The following is a 23,665-nucleotide window of genomic DNA, read 5'->3' as shown; positions in this document are numbered from 1 at the left end:
GTGCACTTTTTTGTAGTAGTGTATATTTATTCGGCCCACTTAGTATGTATTTGTTTTTGTTTTTCATTTGTCGCGTCGGATAGTTAAGAAAACCTGCTGTACAACCTGTTAACTTTGTTTTCACTGTGTACCCCTCTTCTCGCCCTCCTGCTTGGTCTACGGACTTCAGTATGTACTAAATAGAAAAAAAAAATATTCCTGTGAACTGGAAACTCGGCGCGTTGTAATTGTGATGTCCTGACTAATATATGGAAGACATCCACCGCCGAAAATGCCGGCTCGCATTAGGAGATGCTATAGCGTCAACTGCACTCAGTGGTTGAGATAAACTGATATCTTTACTATTGCCGAGAAAAGTAAAAGCTTGAAAAAAAAAATTGCGGATCCCACGTGCAGTGGGAATCGATGATATGCGAAGCACAATTGAGAAATGTTGATATGCCACTTTAAAATCGGCACAACGTTACGAGGTGGAGGTAAATGATGTATACATGACTTTTGTGTAATGATTATCATGCTTGGATGTGTCGTTTACCATCGTCATCTATTCACGTCACGTGATATCAAATTTAGTATATGTGGAGCTTGCGAAACGGCCGCGAACGTGCTATGAGCGTGGTATGTTTTTATGTTCTTGCATGACACGCGTGTCAGGATTGCCACGTTTGCACCAGTCATATATTTCGTCATCTGTTGACGTCACGTAACACCGACTTTGGTATATGTGGAGCTAGCAAAACGGCCGTGAGCGCATCATGAAGGGCCCAATATACTCCATTCTAGCGTTAACGGGCGCGTGCATGCTGGGCACTGAGACGCAACGTTAGCGAAATGCGAGCACTCTATAGTCTGACGCCAGGCGCGACCAACGTCCGTTGACGCTAGGGAGCCTTCATGTGCGCGCGTCTCCGTGTTTTAGGGTGGTGACAACTCCGATCATGGTTGCTTACAACTGGCTAAAACGGCCCCCCATGCTTGACGGGCCGCCATGTTGTTTCTGAGTGGTCGCTCATTTACATTGACGGCAGCGTGGGTTTCAACGAGAAGAGGGTATTTTTTATATAGCAAGTGCTGAAGGCTGAAGGGTTGTTTTGTGAAGTAAGCCGTGGTTCGGTAGAACAGCAAAGACGTGTTCGTGACTCGAGTTTGTATAAAATACTGTTAAAACTACGTTTCTCCCACTTGGTAGACCCACCGCATTGGCGGAGTGAGATTATTTAGGGAGCATATATTTGCGAAGGGGAGAACCTCGGTGTGACTGTGAACGGACTTCAATGTCTGCGCGCCATTCATGAAGCATATTCACCTTAGCACTGCAGTTACCTCAAAGGCCTCTTAGTGCAAGGCTCGAAATCGTACTGTTTATATGATGGAACTCGTAACGACAGGGAAAGCAGAACAAACAACCGGGTAGCTCGCGATGTTCTCTGTAAACCGAATAACTCAGCTAGCCTGTTTCTCATACCCCAAACATTGCGTTTCTCCGTAATATAATTTCCTACAGCAAGTTTAGTTCCTGCGAATGAATCTGTGCGATGACTGCTTAAAAACCTTACAAGCTGTAAGCATTGCCCGAAAAAGTAGGGCATTCAATCACATTACACCGCCCTCCCCCTATGCCCACAAGCCTGTATATTAGGCTAGAAGAAAAGCAAAGGGGCGCAACGAGGGACAAATCAAGTTTTTCCAGGTCAGATTTTATTGCAAACAGCATCCAAACGGCATCTGGCCTTGTGTCTTCAAACCATCCTGCCTCCTTTGCTGGAAGCTTGTGTCCTCGCAGTGGGCCTAGAGTAAAGCAATAAGACAAAAAAAAATCATGCACGCTTCCGACCACATATACGGAGTCCATGCACATTTTCTCTACAAGCACTAAATAAAAGCAGAGTTTACGATATCAAATCATCTGTGTGTCTGGTTATGAAACAAAAGGACGACACAAATAACGATGCACACCACGTAGGGCATATTTGAGTTATGGGCTGACAACCGACTTGCTTAGTGCACATATACTGCTCTGTTATGGACCGACAGATAGACAGAAGGATGAACGTACACGAGCAGTAAATCTGTCGCATTCTATGTTAATAAACAGAAGTCCTGTTTGCAATTATTGAGCGAGTTTCGGTGTGGTTGCGCGTGTCATTGAAGCGAAGAACGAATACCCCATGGCAAGCCACACAAAAAGTTAGTTGCGTTGCAACTGCGCAAGACAAGCGCCTACACGAAACGCGTTCATCGGCTCGTCTGTCTACCTCTCCGAATGCCCTTCCTCAGCAACCGAGGTAAAATTGCAGGAATGCTAACATCTGCCAGAAAAGGAAGAAGCGAACGGGAGCGTCTGTAGGTGGTTTACGAGCCTGGCGTTTTCCGCGACGAATGCAGTGACGGCTTCGGAAACCGACAAAGTGCAGATAGTGAATGCATGCAGGACCACACATTCGACTAGTCATATCATTCGATTGAGGAACTGCGCTCCGACTACAAGAATAAACAAGCATACTCAACCATCTTCCGCTCGCACAGCGTAGCCGAACGAAGCCTAATTCATTATTATACTGTGCACGTTGTCGTGCTTACTTTGCTCAAACTGCTTTTCGTTGCATGGCTAAGTCAGCCATTTCACGAAATGTGCGGTGATATACTTAACCCACTCGCGATACAACGGGTACTCACCTCACAAACACGCCCCGCCGCGGTGGTCTAGTGGCTAAGGTACTCGGCTGCTGACCCGCAGGGCGTGGGTTCAAATCCCGGCTGCGGCGGCTGCATTTCCGATGGAGGCGGAAATGTTGTAGGCCCGTGTGCTCAGATTTGGGTGCACGTTAAAGAACCCCAGGTGGTCTAAATTTCCGGAGCCCTCCACTACGGCGTCTCTCATAATCATATGCTGGTTTTGGGACGTTAAACCCCACATATCAATCAATCAACCTCACAAACACGGCGAGAAGTAGTCGCCTCCAAGCAGTCTCACTTCACTTGTGTAGCCCAGCGTTTCCGTTGGCTAGAGCAAGTCGGGAAGCGGGAAGGTCTCCAGATGGTTTTGCATTGTGGCACGCAGCACCCTGGCATATAGACTTCAAAGTTATTTTATGTGTGGTTAGCGCGAGGATGGTGTCGTAGCGGAAGCTACGTCTATGGGGTAATCAAACGCAGCTCATACCGCACCTTGCACACGCCAACATGCAGCTGGTGCAGTGCGACGGAGCAAGAACGCCTGGCCGCAAGAACCAACATGGCGCCTGTTGCCACAGAAAACCGGGACTGGCAACATTGTGTTTTAGCGGGTGGCGGCAAGCGGTGGGTCAAAGGCTGACACCACCCTAAAACACGGAGACGCGCGCACATGAAGGCTCCCTAGTTAACGCGACCCGATGGCAACAGGCGCGAAATGCGACATGCTGCGTTTCGCGCCAATTCGTTACCTAGGCAACACTGCGTCTCTTCGTGGCGGAGGGATGCCGGACGCACTGAAACGCGCATGCGTCAAAGCAACGCAGCGCGGCGCGCGCCTGCGAATATGTGGCAGGACCGGCGTTTGGCGTGGCAACGCCGGTGTGACGCGACGAAATGAACGCCGGCGAGCACGCGCACCGCGTCACGTCGAAAGGTATTGGCGCCTTGACTGCGGCATTTAGTCATGTTTTCACATGACACGCATCTCATGTTTATCATGTTTGCACCAGTATCGTACACCTTTGTCATCCATTCACGTCCCATTAAACAAAATTTGGTATAAGTGAAGCTAGCGAAACGGCCGCCAGCGCATCATGAGCGTGGCATGTAGTCATGTTGTTACATGACACGCATCTCTTGATTATCATGTTTGCGCCAGTCACATACCTTGTTCATCCATTCACTTATTGTTATACCAAATTTGGTATATGTGACGCTAGCGAAACGGCCGCAAGCGCATCATGAGCGTGGCATGTAGTCGTGTTGTTACATGATACGCATGTCATGATTTTCATGTTAGGGTCTGTCGCTTGTGTTCTCCATGCAATCATGCCATACCATACCAGTTTTGCAACATGCCATGCGAACGAAACCACCGCAAGAGGTGCAGGATCATGAAATGTAAATTATGACATTCATGACATACATGTTATCATTTTCATGTTATGACTAGTAACATACGTTCTTCATACAGTCATGTTACGTCATACCGAGTTTGGTATCGATACCATTATCGAAATGGCCAGGAGAGCTAAATGTCGTAGGTGGATAGATAGATAGATAGATAGATAGATAGATAGATAGATAGATAGATAGATAGATAGATAGATACGCTCACAGTCGCCGAAGTTCGCTAAGAAAGCTTCGCATTTAAAAAACGTCAATGTTACAGGAGTCGTTCAAGTCGTGAGTTTTTGTGAAGGCATACAGGTGAATAGGTAAATGTGCGCTGTGCAGAGGCTTGATGCCTGACTAAACGGTTTCAAGATTACAAGCGTTCTACAACCCCCCCCCCCCTCAATAACTTCCGGTCACCTCATTTACCAGCTCCTAACGTCGAAACTGGCAGCCGATCTCACATGGTGGGTAGAGCCAACCCGTTTCATGGCCGAACTCCCATGGTGGGTAGAGCAAACCCGCTTCATGGTTGAGCTCCCATGGTGGGTAGAGCTAACCCGCTTCATGGCCGATCTCCCGTGGTAGGTAGAGCCAACCCGCTTCATGGCCGATCTCCCATGGTGGGTAGAGCCAACCCGCTTCATGGCCGTTCTCCCATGCTGGGTAGAGCAAATCCGTTTCATGGCCAACCTCCCATGGTGGGTAGAGCCAACCCGAACAGGCGCGTGCATACAACTGTGTTGCATTGCGCATATATGTGCGCATGTCAATGTTGATAACCGGATGGCGCCCACTATACCATTGCAAACGCTTGCCCTTGTTCAGGTTTCATTTTTCGCCAATGGTACGAGCGAGAAATAACTGTGGTTGCCCGTGGCTCGCTTTAGAGGGTGTTTATTTTTTTAGACAATACAGATTTATTTTATATAAAAATCCAATGACTATGAGGCTCCTGTAGTTTACGTGCACAAAATCCATGGTTCGCTAAGACGGAAGTAAATTGACGCAGTTAAGGTGACACTGTTGCTACTAATTAGCAAAGGCTGGTTAATTTACTTTTTAATTAAGATTCGGATGCTACGAAGTTGTAATGCATGTGAATTTATCGCGTATACCTATTTGTTTGTTTTTGTAGTCAGAAACGTGACGCGAGCGCGTTGCCAAAGTTCAAGGGCAAAATATTTAATCAGTCAATCATTCATAAATCGAAACTGACAGAAACCATCGTCAGGGTGCCCGCCCCCACAATGGTTCTGTCTGTGGAGATGCGTACTGGGGTAATTTTGTTTCGACTACTTCATAAAGGAACCTCCTCCGTCACTCTTTCTTTCCCTTCAATTAGCCAAATGGGAACAGAGAGGGGGGGAAGTGTTTTGGAAATTTTCGGAATGAAAAGTGCACCTGTCTACTATATCTCGCGGGTGAGGACACCTCGACTGTAGTGCACAGAAGTAAGGGAAGGGGGTGTAAAAAGAAGGGAGAGGGCGAGGAATAAACGGCCAGAGGGGGTCTGCCATATTTGTTCCATAGTCGTCGTCGTCAACCATGACTACGCTCACTACAGGGCTAATGCCGCTGTGTTTCATCAATTAACCCGGCCCCGTGCTTGCTGCGGTAGCGTTAAACTAACACCTCCGCCTAGCTGCCTGCCAAAACTAGTCTGCTGCCTAACTAAACTAGCTAACCTACCTAACTACCTAAAGTAACGTGTGCTACCTAACTAAACTACCTAACCTACCTACGTAAACTAACGTCTGCTACTTAACTAAATTACCTAACCTACCTACCTAAACTTCTGATACCGAACTGAGCTACCTAACCTACCTACCTGAATTGACGTCTGCTGCCTAAACTGCCTAACCTACCTAACTACCTACCCAAACTAATGTCGGCCACCTAAGTTTGCCTAACCTAATTACCTAAACTTCTGCTACCGAACTGAGCTACCTAACCTACCTACCTGAATTGACGTCTGCTACCTAAACTGCCTAACCTACCTAACTACCTACCCAAGCTCCCGTCTGCCACCTAACTTTACCTAACGTTCCTACCTGAACTAACGTCTGCTACCTAACTTTCTCCTCTCCACGCGTTGGTATTCTCCGAGAATCAAAGCTCACAGTGACGAGCGGATGCAGAGCCTTCTTGCTGCCCGCCATGGCCATTTCTTCTTCTTGCTAGTGCACGGTTTCTCCGCTCCTAATGTCGGCTCGTGTTGGTCAGCTGTGGCCAGTGTGTGCTAATGCGGGCTGGTGCGGGCTAAGTTGATTGATTGATATGTGGAGGGCTCCGGAAGTTTCGGCGTGCACCCAAATCTGAGCAACACTGGTCTGCAGCATTTTCGCCTCCATAGAAGAGGTGTGGGATAAGTGTCGGGGATCATGTGTGGTGAGTGAGAACTAATGATTGCTGAATAATTGCCAATGATGGTCATAGTTCTGGTCTAAAACTGTGGCGAGTGTTGCCTACTACGGTGCTCGCTAATGTCGTTTAAACGTGGCCTATCCGCTGTTCATAACGCAGCCACAGCGTCTCCATTCAGTGACGTTGCGCTGTGTATACATATACACCACCTGTGGTGACTCTGTCTTGATTCTGTATGAACTTGACTGTGTCCTTAGACTGTGCTCTTGCTTTTTGTATATATATGTACAAAGTGCTTTTGATTATTTTTATTTTATTTTATTCATCTCAAATTTTTGTGTCTTTGTGTGTACCTTGTACATTACTACCGCGATAACGGGATAGCCGGCTCTAACGTAGCCTACCTGCCCATATCTTTTTTTCCTTATATAAGTGAAAATTAAAAATATCTTACGGAGCTTGGCGGCCAGTGCATGCACCTACTGGCGCGGGTCACTGTCGCCCTGGCGTTCGCTGACAATTATGGTGCATTGCGATTGCGAATCACTCGAGAATTGAGCGGAAATTTCCTAAAATTGAATTTTGGCATACCTATGTTGAGATGTAGTATATATGTATTCGAGCACCGTTTTGCTGAGGTGTCCTATGTCTTTCTTCCTCGCCCTTGTACACTGCGGGGTCGGGCTTAGTTTTCTGGGAACGCTTTCTCTACATTTGTTTTTCCTCTCTCTTCCTCGCAATGTCCCAGCTATAGCGTTGTAGCCAAGCTTAATGAGAAAAAAAAAACTGAAAACTGGGGAGATGTTTGGCAGGCCCGTAGCCAGGAAGTAGGTCCCAGGAGCCCCCATCCCCCTTGAAATTTGAATGGAATATGTGTTTTACTGAGGACCTTAAAAAAAGTGTTTTTCAAAGGTATCAACAGGTGCGTCCCCGCCTCCTGCTAGAAAAAAAAAAATCCTGGCTACTGTCTTGATATGTGGTAAAGGAGTATATGCGATGTTATCCCTACTGAAACGTTCCGCATTCGAGTCCAATAATTCCATATGTTTCCATACGGAATCTATATGTTTTCCGTATATTTTCCACGTATTTGCCATATATTTCCGTAAGATTCTTACGGAAACATACGGAAGTCTTGGACATCGCATACGGAACGTTTCAGTAGGGATGTCAGATGTTCTATTCCGCCGGTAACCATTGGCATGCTAAGAGTTGACCACTAACGGGGAATGGAGGGGGGAGCAAGTTTCATTGTCTTCCCTTTTTATTTCCTTGGTCGAGCTTCGCAATAAAATTTAAAAAAAACTTAATTTAAGGGTTGATGTCTTTTTTACAGTGGCCTTGGCCTTTAATCGACAGCCTTCCAAATGTAACATAATTATTGTGGGGTAATCGCTTGGTCGCATATAAAAAGGTGTCAAAAAAAAACTGAACAATCTACGGCTTGTCCTGCACGTTTGCTTAGGCAGCCCATTCCAAGGGCAGTAAAGAGACTGGGGACCCCACATGCGACGCACCTCTCTGGGCTATAACCCTCTGGAACCACGAATGAAAAAAAGTTCAATATATGTCTCATCGTCCTTGCGGACCAACGTGTATTCGCGGTTGATTGATCGCGACGTTTTTCCGCTGACAACTGCGTGCGAATCGGATTATGCCGCGCCCGGCGAGGAACATGTTGACGCCCCCGCCTCAGTAGCGTCTCGTCTGTATCCCATTGTCATTTAAAACGCCGTGTCTCGTTCGGTCGGTGCGCCAAGCGATGGTCGGGGATCCGAGCGTTCCCAGGTTTCATTTGTTTATTTTTCTTGTTATGTTTTTTTGTTTCAAAACCGTCATTGTTTCGGTGGCCCGCATCACACAGGCCGGCGGCGCCATCCGCCGTTGCTTCCCATTCACGACGAGACTCTGGGCCTGTCTGTGTGTCTCTTTGAAACCACGGAGGTAGGGGGGGGGGGGGGGACGTGTACAGAGCTAAAAAGAAAAAGAAACAAAAAGAAAGAGCTTCGCTAGCGAATCCTTCCATAACCCGCGCCCGGCTCGCTTAATCTCGTTCGGTGGCCGGGCCCCATTGTCTCATTTCCCGGAGGTTCTTTTTGTGTGCGCTGCCGTCCGTACAAGCCGGGGCGGCCACCTCTCTTGAAAGCAGCGCGCGCTCTCCAATAAAGCATAAATGCGAATACCAAAACAAACGAGAGCAACCAACTCGCAAAGGAGGGGGCCCGGCGGCCGTTCGCCGTGTCCGTAGTAAGCGTTTACGCTCCGCGCACCGTGAGCAGGACGTTTTCGGATAACGGGAACGCGCCGCGTATTGTGTCGCGCGCGTGGCCACGTGACCCAGCGGCCCGCCGCGATTGGCCGATCGCCCGGGGTATATAAGCCGACCCGGCGGCGCCGCTCAGTGCGTTGCCAATGTAAGGGGTGTAAGGTTCCGAGGGGTTGCGTTTTTTTTCGTGGGGCTACAGCTTCTAGCTGTGCTCGCCGGGGCTCGCTCGTACGGCCTCAGGAGGGCTTGGTTTTTAAGCTGCCTTTCTCTTCTTTCTTTATTTCTCACGATCTGTCCCCCAAAATTTCTTTCTCGCCCCGCGCTCCAAAATTGTCCATAATTTGGCCTCCGGATCTGACTTTTTATTTCGGGAAGGGATAAGGGTCTCAGAGTGATTTGATGAGCGAAACGTCTCGATTCGGGTTTAACAGCCGTAACGTCGTCAACAAGGCAGTAGCAGCCTTCGCGGTTAGGCTTAGCAGCGCCGAGCCGCCGCCGACTCGTCTGCTCTTCTTGGGCCGCACGTTGACGTCGCTGTCGTTGTTGCCGCACCATGAAACAGGAGGTGTTCCTCGAGTGTGCCATGGCGGTCGACGCCTCCGGCGACTCCGCGGGTCGGGCCGACCGGACCTCAGCGCGACGTCGCAACGCCAGCACCAGCGGCGGAGGAGACGCTGCGCAGAGCGACGTGTTGCTCCTTGACGACACACCGGTTGGCACGCCGTGCTCCGACTTCCTGGCGATCGGTGAGTGCAGTGCACGCATGCCTACAAAAAGCCACGTTAACCTTCTCCTTCACACTGAGCCTTAACGCGCGCGAAGCGATCTCAGCGGCCCCGCACTCTCTGGAAAATTGGGCCAGTCGACAAAGTGCGTCGTAGTGCATCGATTGGCTTTTCGCTATAGAGCGTCGTAGCTGCTTCTCGCGGGAGTGAGCGCTATCGCGTGCGTGCCTAAATATACGGTCAGCTGACCGACAGAACACTGAAAACAAGAGCGATCTGCGTGTGTGTTTGTGTGTGTGAGCGTATGCCACGACGGCAGAGTGTTGTAAAAGAAACCACAGCCGAACAAGCCGCCGGCCCCCGCGTGCGCAGCCCCGCTGGCTGACAGCCGCCGGGTTTGTTTTGGTTGGTTGAGAGAGAGAGGAGAGAGTACGCGCGTCTCCTCTCCCTCTCGTCTGGCGTCTCCCTCCCGGGGGAGGTGGGGATCTTGGCAACAAAGACGATCGTTAAAAAGCGGCGCGCTGTTCTTGCCGCGGTGGCACGGCGTCTTTGTTGCTGCCGGCCGCTCATATGGCCGGAAAAGAGTCAGCTGGGGTTCTTGAAGAACCGTGTACTGACCCCAGGGGCCTCTTTTTTTCTCCGCGGCGTCGATTGGCTTCCTTTGTTCCGTCCGCTAGGGTTTCTTGTCAACACCGTGTCGGTAGTGGCGTCGTTACTGATGTTCCTTCTGTTGTACCGGGATTGGTCGGAACTCCAAAGGTCTCGGTTTTATCGGGGTACTTTGATCTGGTTATGTATTAGTTTAAACTGACATGTTAAAGTAGAAGTGCGAATCTGGGGCAGTGGCAGACGCCGCTCCAGTTGTCACGTCCGGTTCAGTTTTCTGAGCGAACACTTTCAGTGATGGGAAGTGATGCTCCAAACTGTTCCAAAAAAGAAAAGCTGCTCCAAACAGTAACTTTTGTTAGTAATAGCTCTAAACCTGCCCCCAAAATGACACTGGGAGAATGAGGATGACGAAGTTTTGACTGTTTGACCGACTCTTAAATCCTAAAGAAACATAAAATAACCTATGTACTATCACCCAAGTGGGCAACTAGTGTGCAGCATTATCGGCTTGGATCTGATTTGTGCAAAAGAACTGGCATATTAAGCATATAGCTCATGTGGTTCTTTTTTTTTTTTTTCAGCTAGACATATGCAGGCTAGTATGGTGAAAATGAACAGGATTGCTTTTATCTCATACCGACGATCTACCGCTTATCTGGCAACAGTTGTTTGAGACTGTAATTACTTCGAAAATTTGGGACTCAATTTTTCCCAACTTTGATTTGATTTCTGCCACAAATTCTAGTATTGTAAATTGTAGCTCTTTTCACGGCACATCTTTGACAACCTGTCATTGTTTACTTCATGGAATTTACATTGTTGTGTGTTAAATATATTTCATAAGAAATATTAATATTTAAGAGATGCTTCAACAATCCCATAAACTCCACTTATTGTATGGCAAATTTCATATCTGCTCCTAAAACACCAATATCTGCTTCAACTGTTTTTTTGTTTTTTTTGTTTTTTTTTTGTTTTTTTTTTTTGCTGCTGCTGCAAAAACACTTATGGCTGCTCCAAAGCAGTGCTTTTCCTGCTCCGAAGTGTGCTCCAAAAAGTTAAAAAAAAAACTGCTTCCTTCACTGCACTTTTTTTTTCCCGTAGTCTCGAATCTGGCCGAACCTCTTTCTCATGTTGATCATACGGATACATGAAAGTAATGTTCTCTCCGTGCCATGTCATTTTTGCTTGGTGAGAAGTTCATTGTGCGGATCAAACCGCACGAATAAAAAACAGCTCTTTCTAACTTAACAGCAAATATTGGATAAAGTTGCTTGATATGATCTGGAACATTTAATACGCTTCATTAAGAGACACATTATTGTGTTACGAATTGGTTGCAGCGAATTTCGCATTGTCTTGTATGTTCGTTTCGACAACCACGTTGAGGCGATAAAGAAATAAGCTCACAGCTCAGAAGCTATACCTTAAAGGCCTGTCAACACGGTACAAATCGAACATCGGATACACTTAAGCTCGTTCAGGCCGTGTACTTTAGTGTAATCCGCAGTGTCCCATAACTGTGTGCCTCATAATGGCATCGTAGCTTGCTCGGCTCGTAAAACACAGTTATTTTCCTAACAGCTATCGCGGCTCCTTCAATTCTGTGAATGCTTGGAATAGAATGGCTGGGACAGCTAATAGTAATGATAGTAATTGTTAGGGTTTTACGTCACTAGAAACCGCGTTATGATTCATTCTATTCTATTCGTCAGATACCCCGCAGCGCCCGAAGGCGTTATAGCAGGGGGGTTACATCAATAAATGACTTACATCTCCGTTCACACACACAATACAACTTTGTTCGCACATAAATAACTGAAATACATTTTCGTTCACACACATAGTAGAATTTTGTTCACACATCAATACATCTTTGTTCAGGTTACAACACGGGTTTACAGCAGTGAATAAAATACACCTTCGTTCCCACTATGTACTTGCATTTCAGTTAGCCTGTTCCACTGTTTAATCGTTCTAGGAAAAAAATGAATTGGCATACATGTTCGTTTTAGCTGGGTATTCCCGAATTTTGCAACTATGATCAAAATGTCTTACAGTGTAATGAGGGTTGTGTAGGTATATTTCTCTATTAATTCCAGTTTTATTGTAGTAAATGCAGTAAACAAATTTTAATCTCTGCTTCTGGCGGCGGTCAGAAAGACACTCCCATCCTAGCTCAGCCTTCATTGCAGTGCAGCTCTCCCTCCTTCCGTACCGTCCCAAGACGAACCTGGCAGCACGATTTTGTAATTGTTCCAGAGCAGCAATGAAGGTTACCTCGGCGGGGTCCCACACGACACAACCGTATCAGTCTAAGATAGGTCTGATACAAGTAGTGTATGCCATACGTTTTAAATTCAATGAGAGACGCCGTGTAGGATGTATAGGACCCATTGAAATTTCGACAACGTGGGTTTGTTCAATGTGCCCGTAAATGTGAAATCCAGGGCGTCGAGCTGTCTTGAGATGCACAAAGAAATTGACCAATCAAGATAATTTGCTTGCATTACGTAACGTTTTTTTTTTTTTTGCGTCCGGAGTTTCGTCTCGCGACCAGACAGTTATCGGGCGACATAATCAACAGTACACCACGGTGGCCGTGAACGGCCGGCCAAAAGTTTGGAATTCGTTAGCGTGTGAACGGCGCGCCCCGACAAAACAACCGGACTGAAGGGCGCTCCTGTCCGCTGTTGCACTGAAGTAAGTAGCGATAGCGATTCGCCTAATTTGCCGTCTTATCGCACTTTGTGTGTGAGAGAGAAGGAGTTTTAAAGAAGCAAAGGCAGGGAGGTTTGCTACCCTACATTGTAGTGAGGGGAGAAAGAAAGCCGGATCGGGGTTCGGGAATGTTATACCGGTGCCTTTGCTGCTTTCTGGTGTCGTATATGCCAGTTCATTTCTCGTTTTACTGTCGTGCACTGCTTTGTGCAGTGTTAAGTACATTGCTGTTTGGGGTGGTGACGGCTCTGCCGTCGCATGCAGTGATGATGATGATGATGATGATGACGGGCGGCGAGTGTGGCCGGTGCTGCCACGCCGCGGTGAGTGGCTGCCGGCTGCTTCGACAGCGGCAGCAGCTCTGTCGTTTCTGCGAACTGCCAATTGATTGATTGATTGATTGATTGATTTGTGGGGTTTAACGTCCCAAAACCACCATATGATTATGAGAGACGCCTTAGTGGAGGGCTCCGGAAATTTCGACCACCTGGGGTTCTTTAACGTGCACCCTGCGAACTGCCAAGGGCGGCAGGATTCCCGAACCGACAGGTGCCGAAACGGCATTCTATTCTACTTCTTCCTCTTCTTCTCGTCACTTTCTCGTTCTGCCTTCCTCTATTTCAAAGGTTTTCTTTTTAGTCCCGCGTTGACGCAGACATTCGCCTCATCGCTAGGCCGGGTCGCGCCGTTGCTATATAGTCGAACGTTCGTTTGTCAGATGGAGGACTGGCAACATGTAGAAATATGTCATCTACCAGGCTATGGGACGGAGCTACAAATGTCGAAATATGACGCGTTTCGCAGAAATAAAAGTTGCATTGAAGAAAACGGTCATCATTGTCCGGACGCTCCAACGGTCCCAACGTTCTCTATAGAGAACGTTGGTTGGGCCATTGTTGGTCTATAGACCAACAATGGCCCGTTTCAGAGTATAAAGCCGCCTTAATCGACAATCTGAAGCTGGACAGGTATGTTGAAAAGTGCGGAACAAATTTACGTTATGACAAATTAGTCCTGCGGAATCCTGCTAAGTGAAGGTATACGGTTGCAGTAACTCTAAAAATGGAATGGGTGGAAAATGGCACACCGTTGCTTTATAATTACAAACGTGCAGTGCTGTTCGTGAAAAACATATGCTCGTTCACGGACTACTGCGCGACATCTGGTAGGTAGCCGAGACTATCCGTACATCAGTCTTGCGTTACTGGTTACACTTTGCGGGTGGTAACTGTGCAGTTGTGGACGCAATAACGTCGTCGTCCCGCGGCTGGCTATGCGCACATCCTCGCTCCAAAACCCATATCGTCGCTGGGTGGGTGGCCCTATACGTAGCTCTAATTGTAAAAGAACTTGTTGTTGGGCTGGTTGGTACAACATTTCAAAAAATTAATTCGAGCACACACACACGACACTATCACACACACGCACACACACACTGTGTGTGTTTGATGTGTGGATGTGGGTGTGTGATTTTGTCGTGTGTTTGCGCTCGAATTAATTGTTTGAAAGAGTAGTTCTAATTTGTCTCCCAAGCTTTACTAACAGCTACCAGAGATATCTTGCGACATCAAAAACGCATGCGCACTTCGGCATTGTCGGGTCGCGGACGCTCCTTCTGGTCATGTGGCCCCGCCGCGGTGGTCTAGTGGCTAAGGTACTCGGCTGCTGACCCGCAGGTCGCGGGTTCGTATCCCGGCTGCGGCGGCTGCATTTCCGATGGAGGCGGAAATGTTGTAGGCCCGTGTGCTCAGATTCGGGTGCACGTTAAAGAACCCCAGGTGGTCGAAATTTCCGGAGCCCTCCACTTCGGCGTCTCTCATAATCGTATGGTGGTTTTGGGACGTTAAACCCCACGTATCAATCAATCAATCAATCTGGTCATGTGATGTCGCGAACGTGACGTCACAGCGGGTGTGTCGCTAGGCTGCGTGTTGTTCTGGCGCTGCTTTTGCATTTGAAAATCTAAGCGCGCATTAACCGGGTGAACGCATTAACCGGGATACATTTAAAAAAAAGGGGGGGGGGGGGGGCTTGCGCGATTTTCACAATTCGCTATCGGCGTGACTCCGTTGCGTCGCTGTCTACGCGCCGGCCTGGAGCAGTCCACTGTGTCGTTCGAGTGTTCTAGAAGTGTACTGTAGCGCCGCGTTTCCCATTACAGCCGGTGTTCTATAGATAAACGACCTGGATGCGACAACGGCGACACTGCATTGAAGGGTCGTCCTCAGCCCGCGCTCTACTGGATGTCATCGACAACCGTTGTCGACTGTGAGGCTAAGGCTCGCGTATGCTTCAGATGTGAACAATAAAGAACAGGGTGTTGCCACGAAAGGGCGATCATTCTCTAACAAGGTCCTTGATTGGGCTGGTTGGTGCTGCATGGTAGATCGAGAAAGTGCTTAACAGCGCAAACGACAGGAGGGTATAGAAGAGACGAGAACAGAGCGCTCTGTTCTCGTCTTTTCTATCTCCTCCTGTCGTTCGCGTTGTTAAGCACTTTCTCGATCTACCGTGATCATTTTCGTTAGCGGTGCCTTTTGAATAGGCCAACGCAAAGGTGCCAAAGAACAGCGTGGCGCATCTCACCGAAACATCCTTACGTCAGATCAATGCTCAGTAAATTACCGCGGCATCGATTACGACATGTCTGACAGTAAGCGCCCTGCAGCTTGTACCGTGATAGGAAACGTATATTCCAATGTATCCAGCATTTTTTTTTTTTCGTATGTTGCATCTGACATATCGTAGCGCGGAAGTTACGGGCTTTTCCAATGGAGGCAGAAGCACCTCCTTTTGCCGGACTGTTGCACGGGGGTACAAATGCTGACGTCGCTTTCTCGGCAGTACATTTTGTAAGCTGCGCATACTTACGCCGACACGGAGGGCATTATGGCGGCGCAAAGGGAGCCTTGTCGTTGGAAAGTTCATATCGGAGAGGATTTAGCTTTCAGTTCCATCTGCAGAGATACACAGCGATTCTGCGAGCTCGAAACCCACTATCTGTTGGCGGCATCGAGGCACTTTGACGACCAAGGATTTTGAGACTTCGTGAGAGCGGTTTCTCCGCTCCACATTTTTTTTTTTTTTTTTGCGCGTGATCTCTGGTTGCTGTTTCTGTAACATGCACTAGCACCGAGGGCGGGCTTAATAAATATATATATCCTCATCAAGGCCAGACTCTGGGCCGAAACGTCGAAATAAACCACGTTGTGACCGCTCACGGAGGATCTACTTGACTATATATATATATATATATATATATATATATATATATATATATATATATGTCGTTTCTGCAGATGGGCTCTTTTGTCTCCCAGCGGGAGTTAGGAGGGCGCCGGCCCAGACGTTCTTGGTTGCCCTACCGTTGCGGTAATTAAAAAAAAAAAAAGACGCCGCCCCCTCTCATCCGGCGGGGGGCCTCCGACCCTCTCAAAAATTGCGTGCTGCCCGTCGTATTCTTCTCCCATCTCTTCCCCCTCCCCGAAGCCGTGCCCCTCCGCCAGCCGCCGCCCAGCCTCACGAAACCTGTCGCGACACACTTTTTTTCCCGTGAGCGGGCCCCCGCCTTCCCTCTCTCCCCTCTGATCTTCGGGCCTTTGGCGGGTGGGTGTCTTCTCGTTTTCTCCATCTTACTGCACGCCTGGGTTTGTTTCATTTTGGTGTGGTTGAATTTTGTTGCGCATGCTTTTTAGGGGTAGCGTGTTGGCGCTTCCCGGGATACTTCTGGGTCGAGTGCGCGCACCCCCCCCCCCCCCCCTCCATCTCGTTTTTCTGCACCGTCATCGTCGTCCGGAGGGACGGGTGCGGCATCTTTTTTTTTTTTCTTTAGCTTCGTTTTACTTCTTCCATGGTAGTCGCTGCCGAAGGCTCGGCGCACACTCCGAATTTCTTCTTCGCTTGACTAGTAGCGTAGATTATTTATTTCCCTTCGCGGCACCGTAACGCGCTGTCCGCGAAGGTGTCCGCGGTGTCCGCACTGTAACGCGGACATCCAATTTATCAGCGGGATGGAGCAGCTAAGAAGATAAACGGTACGCGGATGAAGTAAATAAGCGGTACACGGACGGAGTAAAAAATGTCATTGCGAGGAACCTATCCGTCCCGGGTGACTCGTTATTGCGTCGCGTTGCAAAGGGCGTGCGTTCGATTGTAGGTCTCATTTCGATGAGGCAGAAAGGAATAATAATGTTTATTTATTTATTTATTTATTTATTAGAATACCCTCAGGGCCCGTAGGGCATTACAGAGGGGGTGGGTACAACATTTTATAACACACAAGAAAAAAAGACAAAGAAAAGAAACAAGTGTCAGATGCGCAAATCGCGAGGGCAACATAAATCAACTAAAAATGTATAAGTAAGAATTCAAGCACATACAAGACAAAGATAGATAATGGAAACTGCGTATAGTTACAAACATTGCTGAGAAATTGCAGTCTTGAATAACAAAGGGTCTGTTATTGTTACAACGGAAGAGGGAAGGTGGTTCCAATCGGCGGCTGTTTTCGGTAAGAAGGCTGCTGAAAAGAATTTGGTGCGGCAAAACGGGATGGCAACCTTATGCTGGTGATCAATGCGCGATGAGTGGTATGACGGTTGTGAAATGAGGTCTCGTTTCAGTGATGGATTGTGAAAAAATATCTTATGAAAAAAATGCAGTCGCACCAGTTTCCTCCGGACAGTTAAATTGGGCAGGTCAAGGTTAGATTTCATTTCTGATATGCTAGCAGTACGGGAATAATTAGAACAAATGAAACGAGCTGTTAAATGTTAAAGAACCCCAGGTGGTCGAAATTTCCGGAGCCCTCCACTACGGCGTCTCTCATAATCATATGGTGGTTTTGGGACGTTAAACCCCACATATCAATCAAAAGAATAATAATAATAAATAAATAAAAAAATGTCGCCTCGCTCATATTTCCTTGCGCGTTAAAGGGACTCGCGAACGTGATCCGTAGTTACCCTACCGTAAATTATTATTGTCGTTGAAGAGAAGCATTTTACACACGTGAACCATGGTCGAGGCGCATTAGGGGATTGCATTGAAGGGAGGAATTGCACGGTGTTAGCTCCACAACGATTGGATAAATGTGTAAGCTTCATCCCTAGATCAATCGAACTGGATGATGGTTCAGAGCGATTCATCAAATGTGTAACTTTATTCCTTGAGAGGTTCAGTGGAGGCCTAGATTCAGGACCACGCCCAATTACGCGGCAACATTTTAGTCATTGGATGGAATGATGGACGAACTTTATTAGGTCCTTCGGAACGTGCTTTAGTACGGTTGCGGGCCGCTGCCACGTCGAAACAGAAATGCCAACTTTCTGCTGCGTCGCGTGCCCGTTGGACTACCCATAATTGTTGTTCCGAGTCCGGAGCTGGTAATAGCGCCCTCCCATTATTTGGACGGCGTTGATGACTTCACCACAGCGTATAACGTGCAGGGGGCACCGCCAGAGCATGTATTCTAAGTTAGCTATATTGTTGCAGAAGAAACGTACATTAGTTGGCTCCTCTCGGGAATCGCAGCGACGTAAAGTTCGCTATGATCGCAACACTTATAGAGGTATATTGCTTCGTGGCGTAAGGGTCGCAATTCGGGAAATCTATAATCCTCGCAGGGATAGCTTACTTTTTAGAGAGCAATCTTGCACCCCGAAGGTCGCAATTCGGAATTTTGTTACGCTTAGATATATTTAATGGTGTACAAGGATCACGATGATTCGAAAACTAAAATAATCCCGTCGCGTAAGGCTCGCAACGATTCGCGAAACGCGTCGTCCTTAGAGGAGCCACACGGCGTTCTAAAGTTCAAAGCGATTCGAGAAAATGTCGTCACCCCCCCCCCCCCCCCCCCCCCCCGCCTCCGGGACCCTGTGGCCCAGTTTCCTGCCCAGCTCGTTGCGAATTCTACCGCAGCAGTATATTGGGCGCGTGGCCTTTTCGTCCCCTTCGTGTGTAACAGAGGCAGCAGTTGATGTCGATTGCGTAAGCGCTGCCCGTGCTACTTCTCCGTGCTTTCGCTTTTACCCCCTCCCCCCCTCCATGATCTTCCTCCTCCGCTTAGAATTTCTGAGGGGAGGTTGCGCACTGGCTTCGAAGCCTCCGTTTGTCGTGTTGTTTTTTTTCGTTCGTGATCACTCGCCGTCTGTTTTTTGTGTAGGTTTTACCTTTTTTTTCTTTTTCTTTTCTCGGCTTCGTTCCGGCAGGGTTTTGGCTCTTTCGCTCGCTCGAGCGCCTTCTTTTGTGCGGCTGCTGCTGCTGCGGTGTTCCGTTTCCTAGCCTCCTCCTCCCCCTCCTCCGACGACGAATTTCTCATGGCGTTGTCGGTGTTTCGTGTTGTGCTCGTTGCGTCGGAGCCTTCGGTTGGAAGGGGGGGCTGGCTCACGACGCGGCCGCCGCTGGCGAGGGCGAAAGAGGTCTTTGACCGCGCGTGACAGTCGGGGGAAAGGGAGGGTGTTCGAGAGGGAGGAGGAGGTTCGTAATTCATCTCGGCGCCGGCGGCTCGTAGATGGCGCGCTCTATCTGTGTTCAGTAGAGTAACTGTAGCATATAGAGTTACTCTAGTGTTCAGTAGTATAGTGTTATGTGTTATATGTGTATATAACTATGTGTATATAACTATGTGTCAGTCTATATGTATACAAGAAGGAAATTTTCGAGGGCCCGTTTCTTTGACACAACTTTAATGGAAACCAGCATATAATGGGCCATTATCTGCTAGTTTTCGTTTTGGTTACATGTATACAGAAACCCATACTGTGGTTCTACAGTAAATACAGCCAAGTAGTGTTCAAGAGGGGGTCGGGGGTATCTGCGTGATAACACGAAGCGTCTCTTTACTATTTGAAGTCCTAGTTGCCTGTCTCAGGACAGACATGCCTTCTTAGCAAAATATTCACTACTGGAAGGAGGCGCCGCGCGTCTGCCTCAAGTCCTGAAACTTCTAATCGCGTTGTGTAAGTGGAATGCGAGGATATTCACCGCAACAACGTCTATTGAAGGCTTGCATCTCTTGGTATAAAGTTTCCTAAAGTTTACTAGAGGGAACTCTAGCGCTGTGATTGTTCAGCGACCATGGGAATGGTGGGAACACACTAACTTGCCTAGTCTTGTCTAGTCTTCGTACTTGCAGGCAAACGCAATTGTGACGTTTTGGCTTTGTTTAGAATAAAAGAATAGACCGTTGTAAACTTCGTGACCCGAGTTGCAAACTGTGACCCGATTTGAATTAGTTTCAAGGTGGTGAAGCGTTACTGCCATACCTTAAGTTTGCTGAACTTTGTGTAGCGGCCAGAGTTCCCTCTCGTGCATTTATAGGAAACTATATGATAAGGTAGAGACGTTTAGAATATATATTAATGACAAAACCGGAAATGTCAATGCAGACGTGTATAACGGTGCGTTATAAAAACGGAACTTCTTATGAAGGAAGGACAACTGACGAGAACAAAGGCTATATAGTAATACATGAAATAATAAAGGGCTTAATAACGAGCATACTGGCTTACCACTAGTCGCAGCTCCGTTTTCCTTCAATATTTAATCTGTCACAAAACCCACAGAAAGACGGAGCAACCCAGATGAAAAAAAAATTATTTGTGGTGCTTTGGAATCTCTGACGTCTTAATGATATTCAGGTGCCGAAGTTTCAACGCGAAATGCAACTCAACAAAAGCTTTCACGAGCCGTTACATTTTTAAATGATGAACATATGATGACGAAGTTATCGATGATAGTGTTTACAAAAAGTTATCATTATGAAAACTTCCTTAGTTCTGTTTTCGGCTCCAGCTTTGCAGCTGTCGTGCCAGTTGTTAGGTGACCATAGGTGACGGTGGCGAGCTTTGGGCTGGGCGGAGCCTTTACGCGCCGCGATGTCGCTACGAGCGCCTCAGTATGTTGACGGACGGTGCCTAAACTTTTTTTTTGCACACATAGAGTAGGTATATACGTCAGAGGCATCTGTATTCAATCAATCATGATATACTACCTAACTTTACGCCCGTCATTCACATAGGCCTCGCTCGTCGCTCTTCGGCGCGTTCCGTGGAATCTCTTTGACGTCGTCTTTCTATAATAAGTACTTCAATGCCGTGACGGGGGCGCGCGGATCGGCTTGGCTATTTCGGAACCGCGCAGCCGCTCCAGGGATGGACCTTCCTGTTTTTTCGCGCGAGTTTTGTGACCTTGCACGGCAGAGAAACGCCCCGAGTGCGTTTACGGCGGCGCGGCTAATTTCGTCCTCTTGCGCTTGCTCGCACCCGCGACCTGCTGTGCCCCCCTCCTCCCCCTCTTCCTCCAAAAAACGACCCCTGCCGTCCTCGTGCGCCCACGTACCCACCCGTGAGTTCATCGGAGATAACTTCTTGCGCCTAAAATTTTTATACAACCATCAATCCGTTTCTTTCCTTTTTTTTTCTCGGTGATTCGCTGTCGTTTTGTTTGGGGGGGTAGAGCTTTCTTGCGGAGGGCTTATGGGACTACCTTGATCGCGAAAACAAAGGCCTCCAACGTAGAGTTTCCCACAATACTTACTTAGAGGGAACTCTGGCGCTAGTGTCTATGGGAGTTGCAACACACGGCGCTTCAACGAGCATGGGAATGATGGGTAGTACACACATTTGACTAATTTTCGTACTTCTGGCCTGCTTCTGGCTCCGTGTGTCTTCGTGTGGCTTGGAGCTGTTTTTTTTCACGAAAACATAAATTAGCAAATGTTCACCGTTTGCGCTTCATAACCTTATTGTTTTAAACTTACTATTTTTGAATCAAGTCACTAAGTTCAAAAGGGTTCGTTCTTTCTTTCAAAACAAAACCGTAACCAGTAATAAACGAAGCCGCAAGTACGATTCGCCGCCCGCAAGTACAAAGACTAGGCAAATGTGTGTACTACCCATCATTCCCATGGTCGCTGAACGATCGCAGCGCCAGAGTGCCCCTCTAGTTAATTGTGAGAAACTCTATGGCCTCCAAGATGCGAAGGCGTGCGGAGCAAAAAGGATATAAAAAAAACTGCACCGTGTTCTGTGTGATGTGAGTGTATGCCAAAGAATACCCGATGAATCGAACTTTCCGGAACCCTCCACTACGGCGTCCCTAGTAAAATTGTGGTTCTGGAACGAATGATTCTTTCTATTTTGCTCCTTCCTTGTCCTGTGTTTTCTTCTCGTGTTGCGCTGTAAATAAGTTCACGATGCTATATTGTCAGCGCACGTTTCACACAATTACGTGCGTATAAGAAAAAAAAAAAATTTGTTTTCTCTGCGATACTAGTGCGGTGCAGGCTGACCTTCTCTGCACAGCCCGCCTCGCAGGATGTCTAACTCTCTTGACAGACTTTGGCCGATTCAGGCTCCGGAGACACTCACATCCTTCACGAATTTGCGCATAAGAGACGTCATGCCGGCGTGGCCGTAGAGTTGATGCGCGTGCTACCTTTAGGTATAGCCTATAGTGGCGCGTCTCTCTTCCAGACACCGCTATGGCTATATACCGCGCGTTGCGGGAAAACTGGCGCTCCAGCCGCTTTTTTGTATTTACCGACGACCCCGCTGCAGCGAACTGTATTAACACTAGTCATCGACAGTCGAGTAAATCACGCCGTCTTTCCTCACGCCGAACATGTTGATCGCATCACCGACATGGTCGTCAATGTCGCCTGCAAAAAACAAAAAAAAAAAAATGGAGTGCCGCTTTGCCGCACTGCTGTGGTTGTTAGCCACTAGCCAGACCAACGTGCAACTCTGTAACTCTACGCGGCCGGGACCATTACCCCTGGTGCAACCTGTACATGGCCGAACTCACCTCAGCGTGCTGCTTGTCTGTACTGCTCGTTCCAGTGATGAAGGCCGAGGTATACTATTGTGCTTAGATTTGGTGGCATCTAAAGAACCCCGGGTGGTGTGAAGTTTTCCGAAGCACTCCACGACGGCGTCCGTCATGGTCATACCGTGGTCTTGGGACGTAAACGTCCACGCAATTAAATTAACGTCAGGGACATACTACACTTTTTTCTGGCACTTCTATATGCTTGCATTCGGGGCACTTATGTAACCTAATACTGAAAGCCGGGCTTTGTTTTATTGTGCCATGGACATATGTAATCTCCGGGTGCACAACAGATAACACGGAGCGCTGCTTCAAGTGACGCGAAACACTGGCCTTGTACGACACACTATAGCTCGTACACACCGAGCATCGCGCCTTGAAAACCAGTCTGCGTGGAAAGAGAAGGGGCGGGGGCGTACGGTAAGGCTCCGCTACGTCGCGTTACCTTGGTGGGGCTCACCACTTTGTGTGTTTTTTTTCTTTATTATTTTCGGATAGTCTTTGTTGTTCTATATCTGGAAATGCTGTATTCGCAACCTACAAACAACATAAGCTGTCTCAGGTCAAACACGGTGGATATCACTCAAGCAAGGTGGTGCTAAGTAACAGTCGACGATGATGCAGTCGTCGATGTAGTGGATATGTTTTTCTTTCTTTCTTTTCTTTCTTTCCTTCTTTCTTTCTTTCTTTTCACTATGGCAAGGCGTGACAGCTCGTCGAAATGGTATTCTGCGAGAGAAGGAGACGAAAATAAAGAACACCTCCGACCTATAAAACTCCCCCATGCGCGCACTGACTCGAGTTTATTGTCGAGCGAATCGTTCTTATACACTCTTGAAACGTTTTCCGGAGTATAACTGCGCAGTTACCTTTAAAAGGGCTCTTCGCTCCTCCAAAAAGACGGAATGTGCGCAAAAGTTTGCGCACGGCAAAAGAGGGGCACTTTCCTCCTTGTGGAGTTAAGCGCCCGTTTTTTTTCGAAGCAACTGCAGGAATGGTGGCGCCGTGTGCAAACGACTCATCAGTGCCTACACAAGCCTGTTTCCTTTGAGACGGTAGCGTGGTGCGGTGC

The 23,665-nt window shown here is 47.9% G+C and overlaps 2 protein-coding genes and 1 long non-coding RNA gene across 4 annotated transcripts in view; 1 reads left to right on the top strand and 2 right to left on the bottom strand.

The window, feature by feature from the left end:
- The window catches only part of LOC119181112 (uncharacterized), a 90,537-nt gene extending 67,871 nt beyond the window's left edge, over positions 1–22,666 (bottom strand). The window contains exon 1 of the mRNA XM_075875596.1: positions 22,570–22,666. The gene's annotated coding sequence lies outside the window, so the exon portion shown is untranslated. The remainder of the gene's footprint in view (positions 1–22,569) is intronic.
- The window catches only part of Lk6 (MAPK interacting serine/threonine Lk6 kinase), a 163,095-nt gene that overhangs the window by 5,799 nt on the left and 133,631 nt on the right, over positions 1–23,665 (top strand). For both annotated transcript variants that reach the window (XM_037431915.2, XM_075875598.1), the window contains exon 2: positions 9,267–9,450. In XM_037431915.2, coding sequence (XP_037287812.2) covers positions 9,267–9,450 — 184 coding nt within the window. The remainder of the gene's footprint in view (positions 1–9,266; positions 9,451–23,665) is intronic.
- LOC142774368 (uncharacterized) lies at positions 1,679–3,399 on the bottom strand. Its single transcript, XR_012886363.1, has 2 exons — positions 2,932–3,399; positions 1,679–1,788 (listed from the first exon to the last, which is right to left on the bottom strand). It is a non-coding gene; the product is annotated as an uncharacterized LOC142774368 (long non-coding RNA).

Source organism: Rhipicephalus microplus, chromosome 10, assembly GCF_043290135.1.
Source record: "Rhipicephalus microplus isolate Deutch F79 chromosome 10, USDA_Rmic, whole genome shotgun sequence".
Classification (NCBI taxonomy): domain Eukaryota; kingdom Metazoa; phylum Arthropoda; class Arachnida; order Ixodida; family Ixodidae; genus Rhipicephalus; species Rhipicephalus microplus.
The sequence above is the reverse complement of the archived record's forward strand: the minus strand, read 5'-3'. Positions and strand labels throughout refer to the sequence as shown.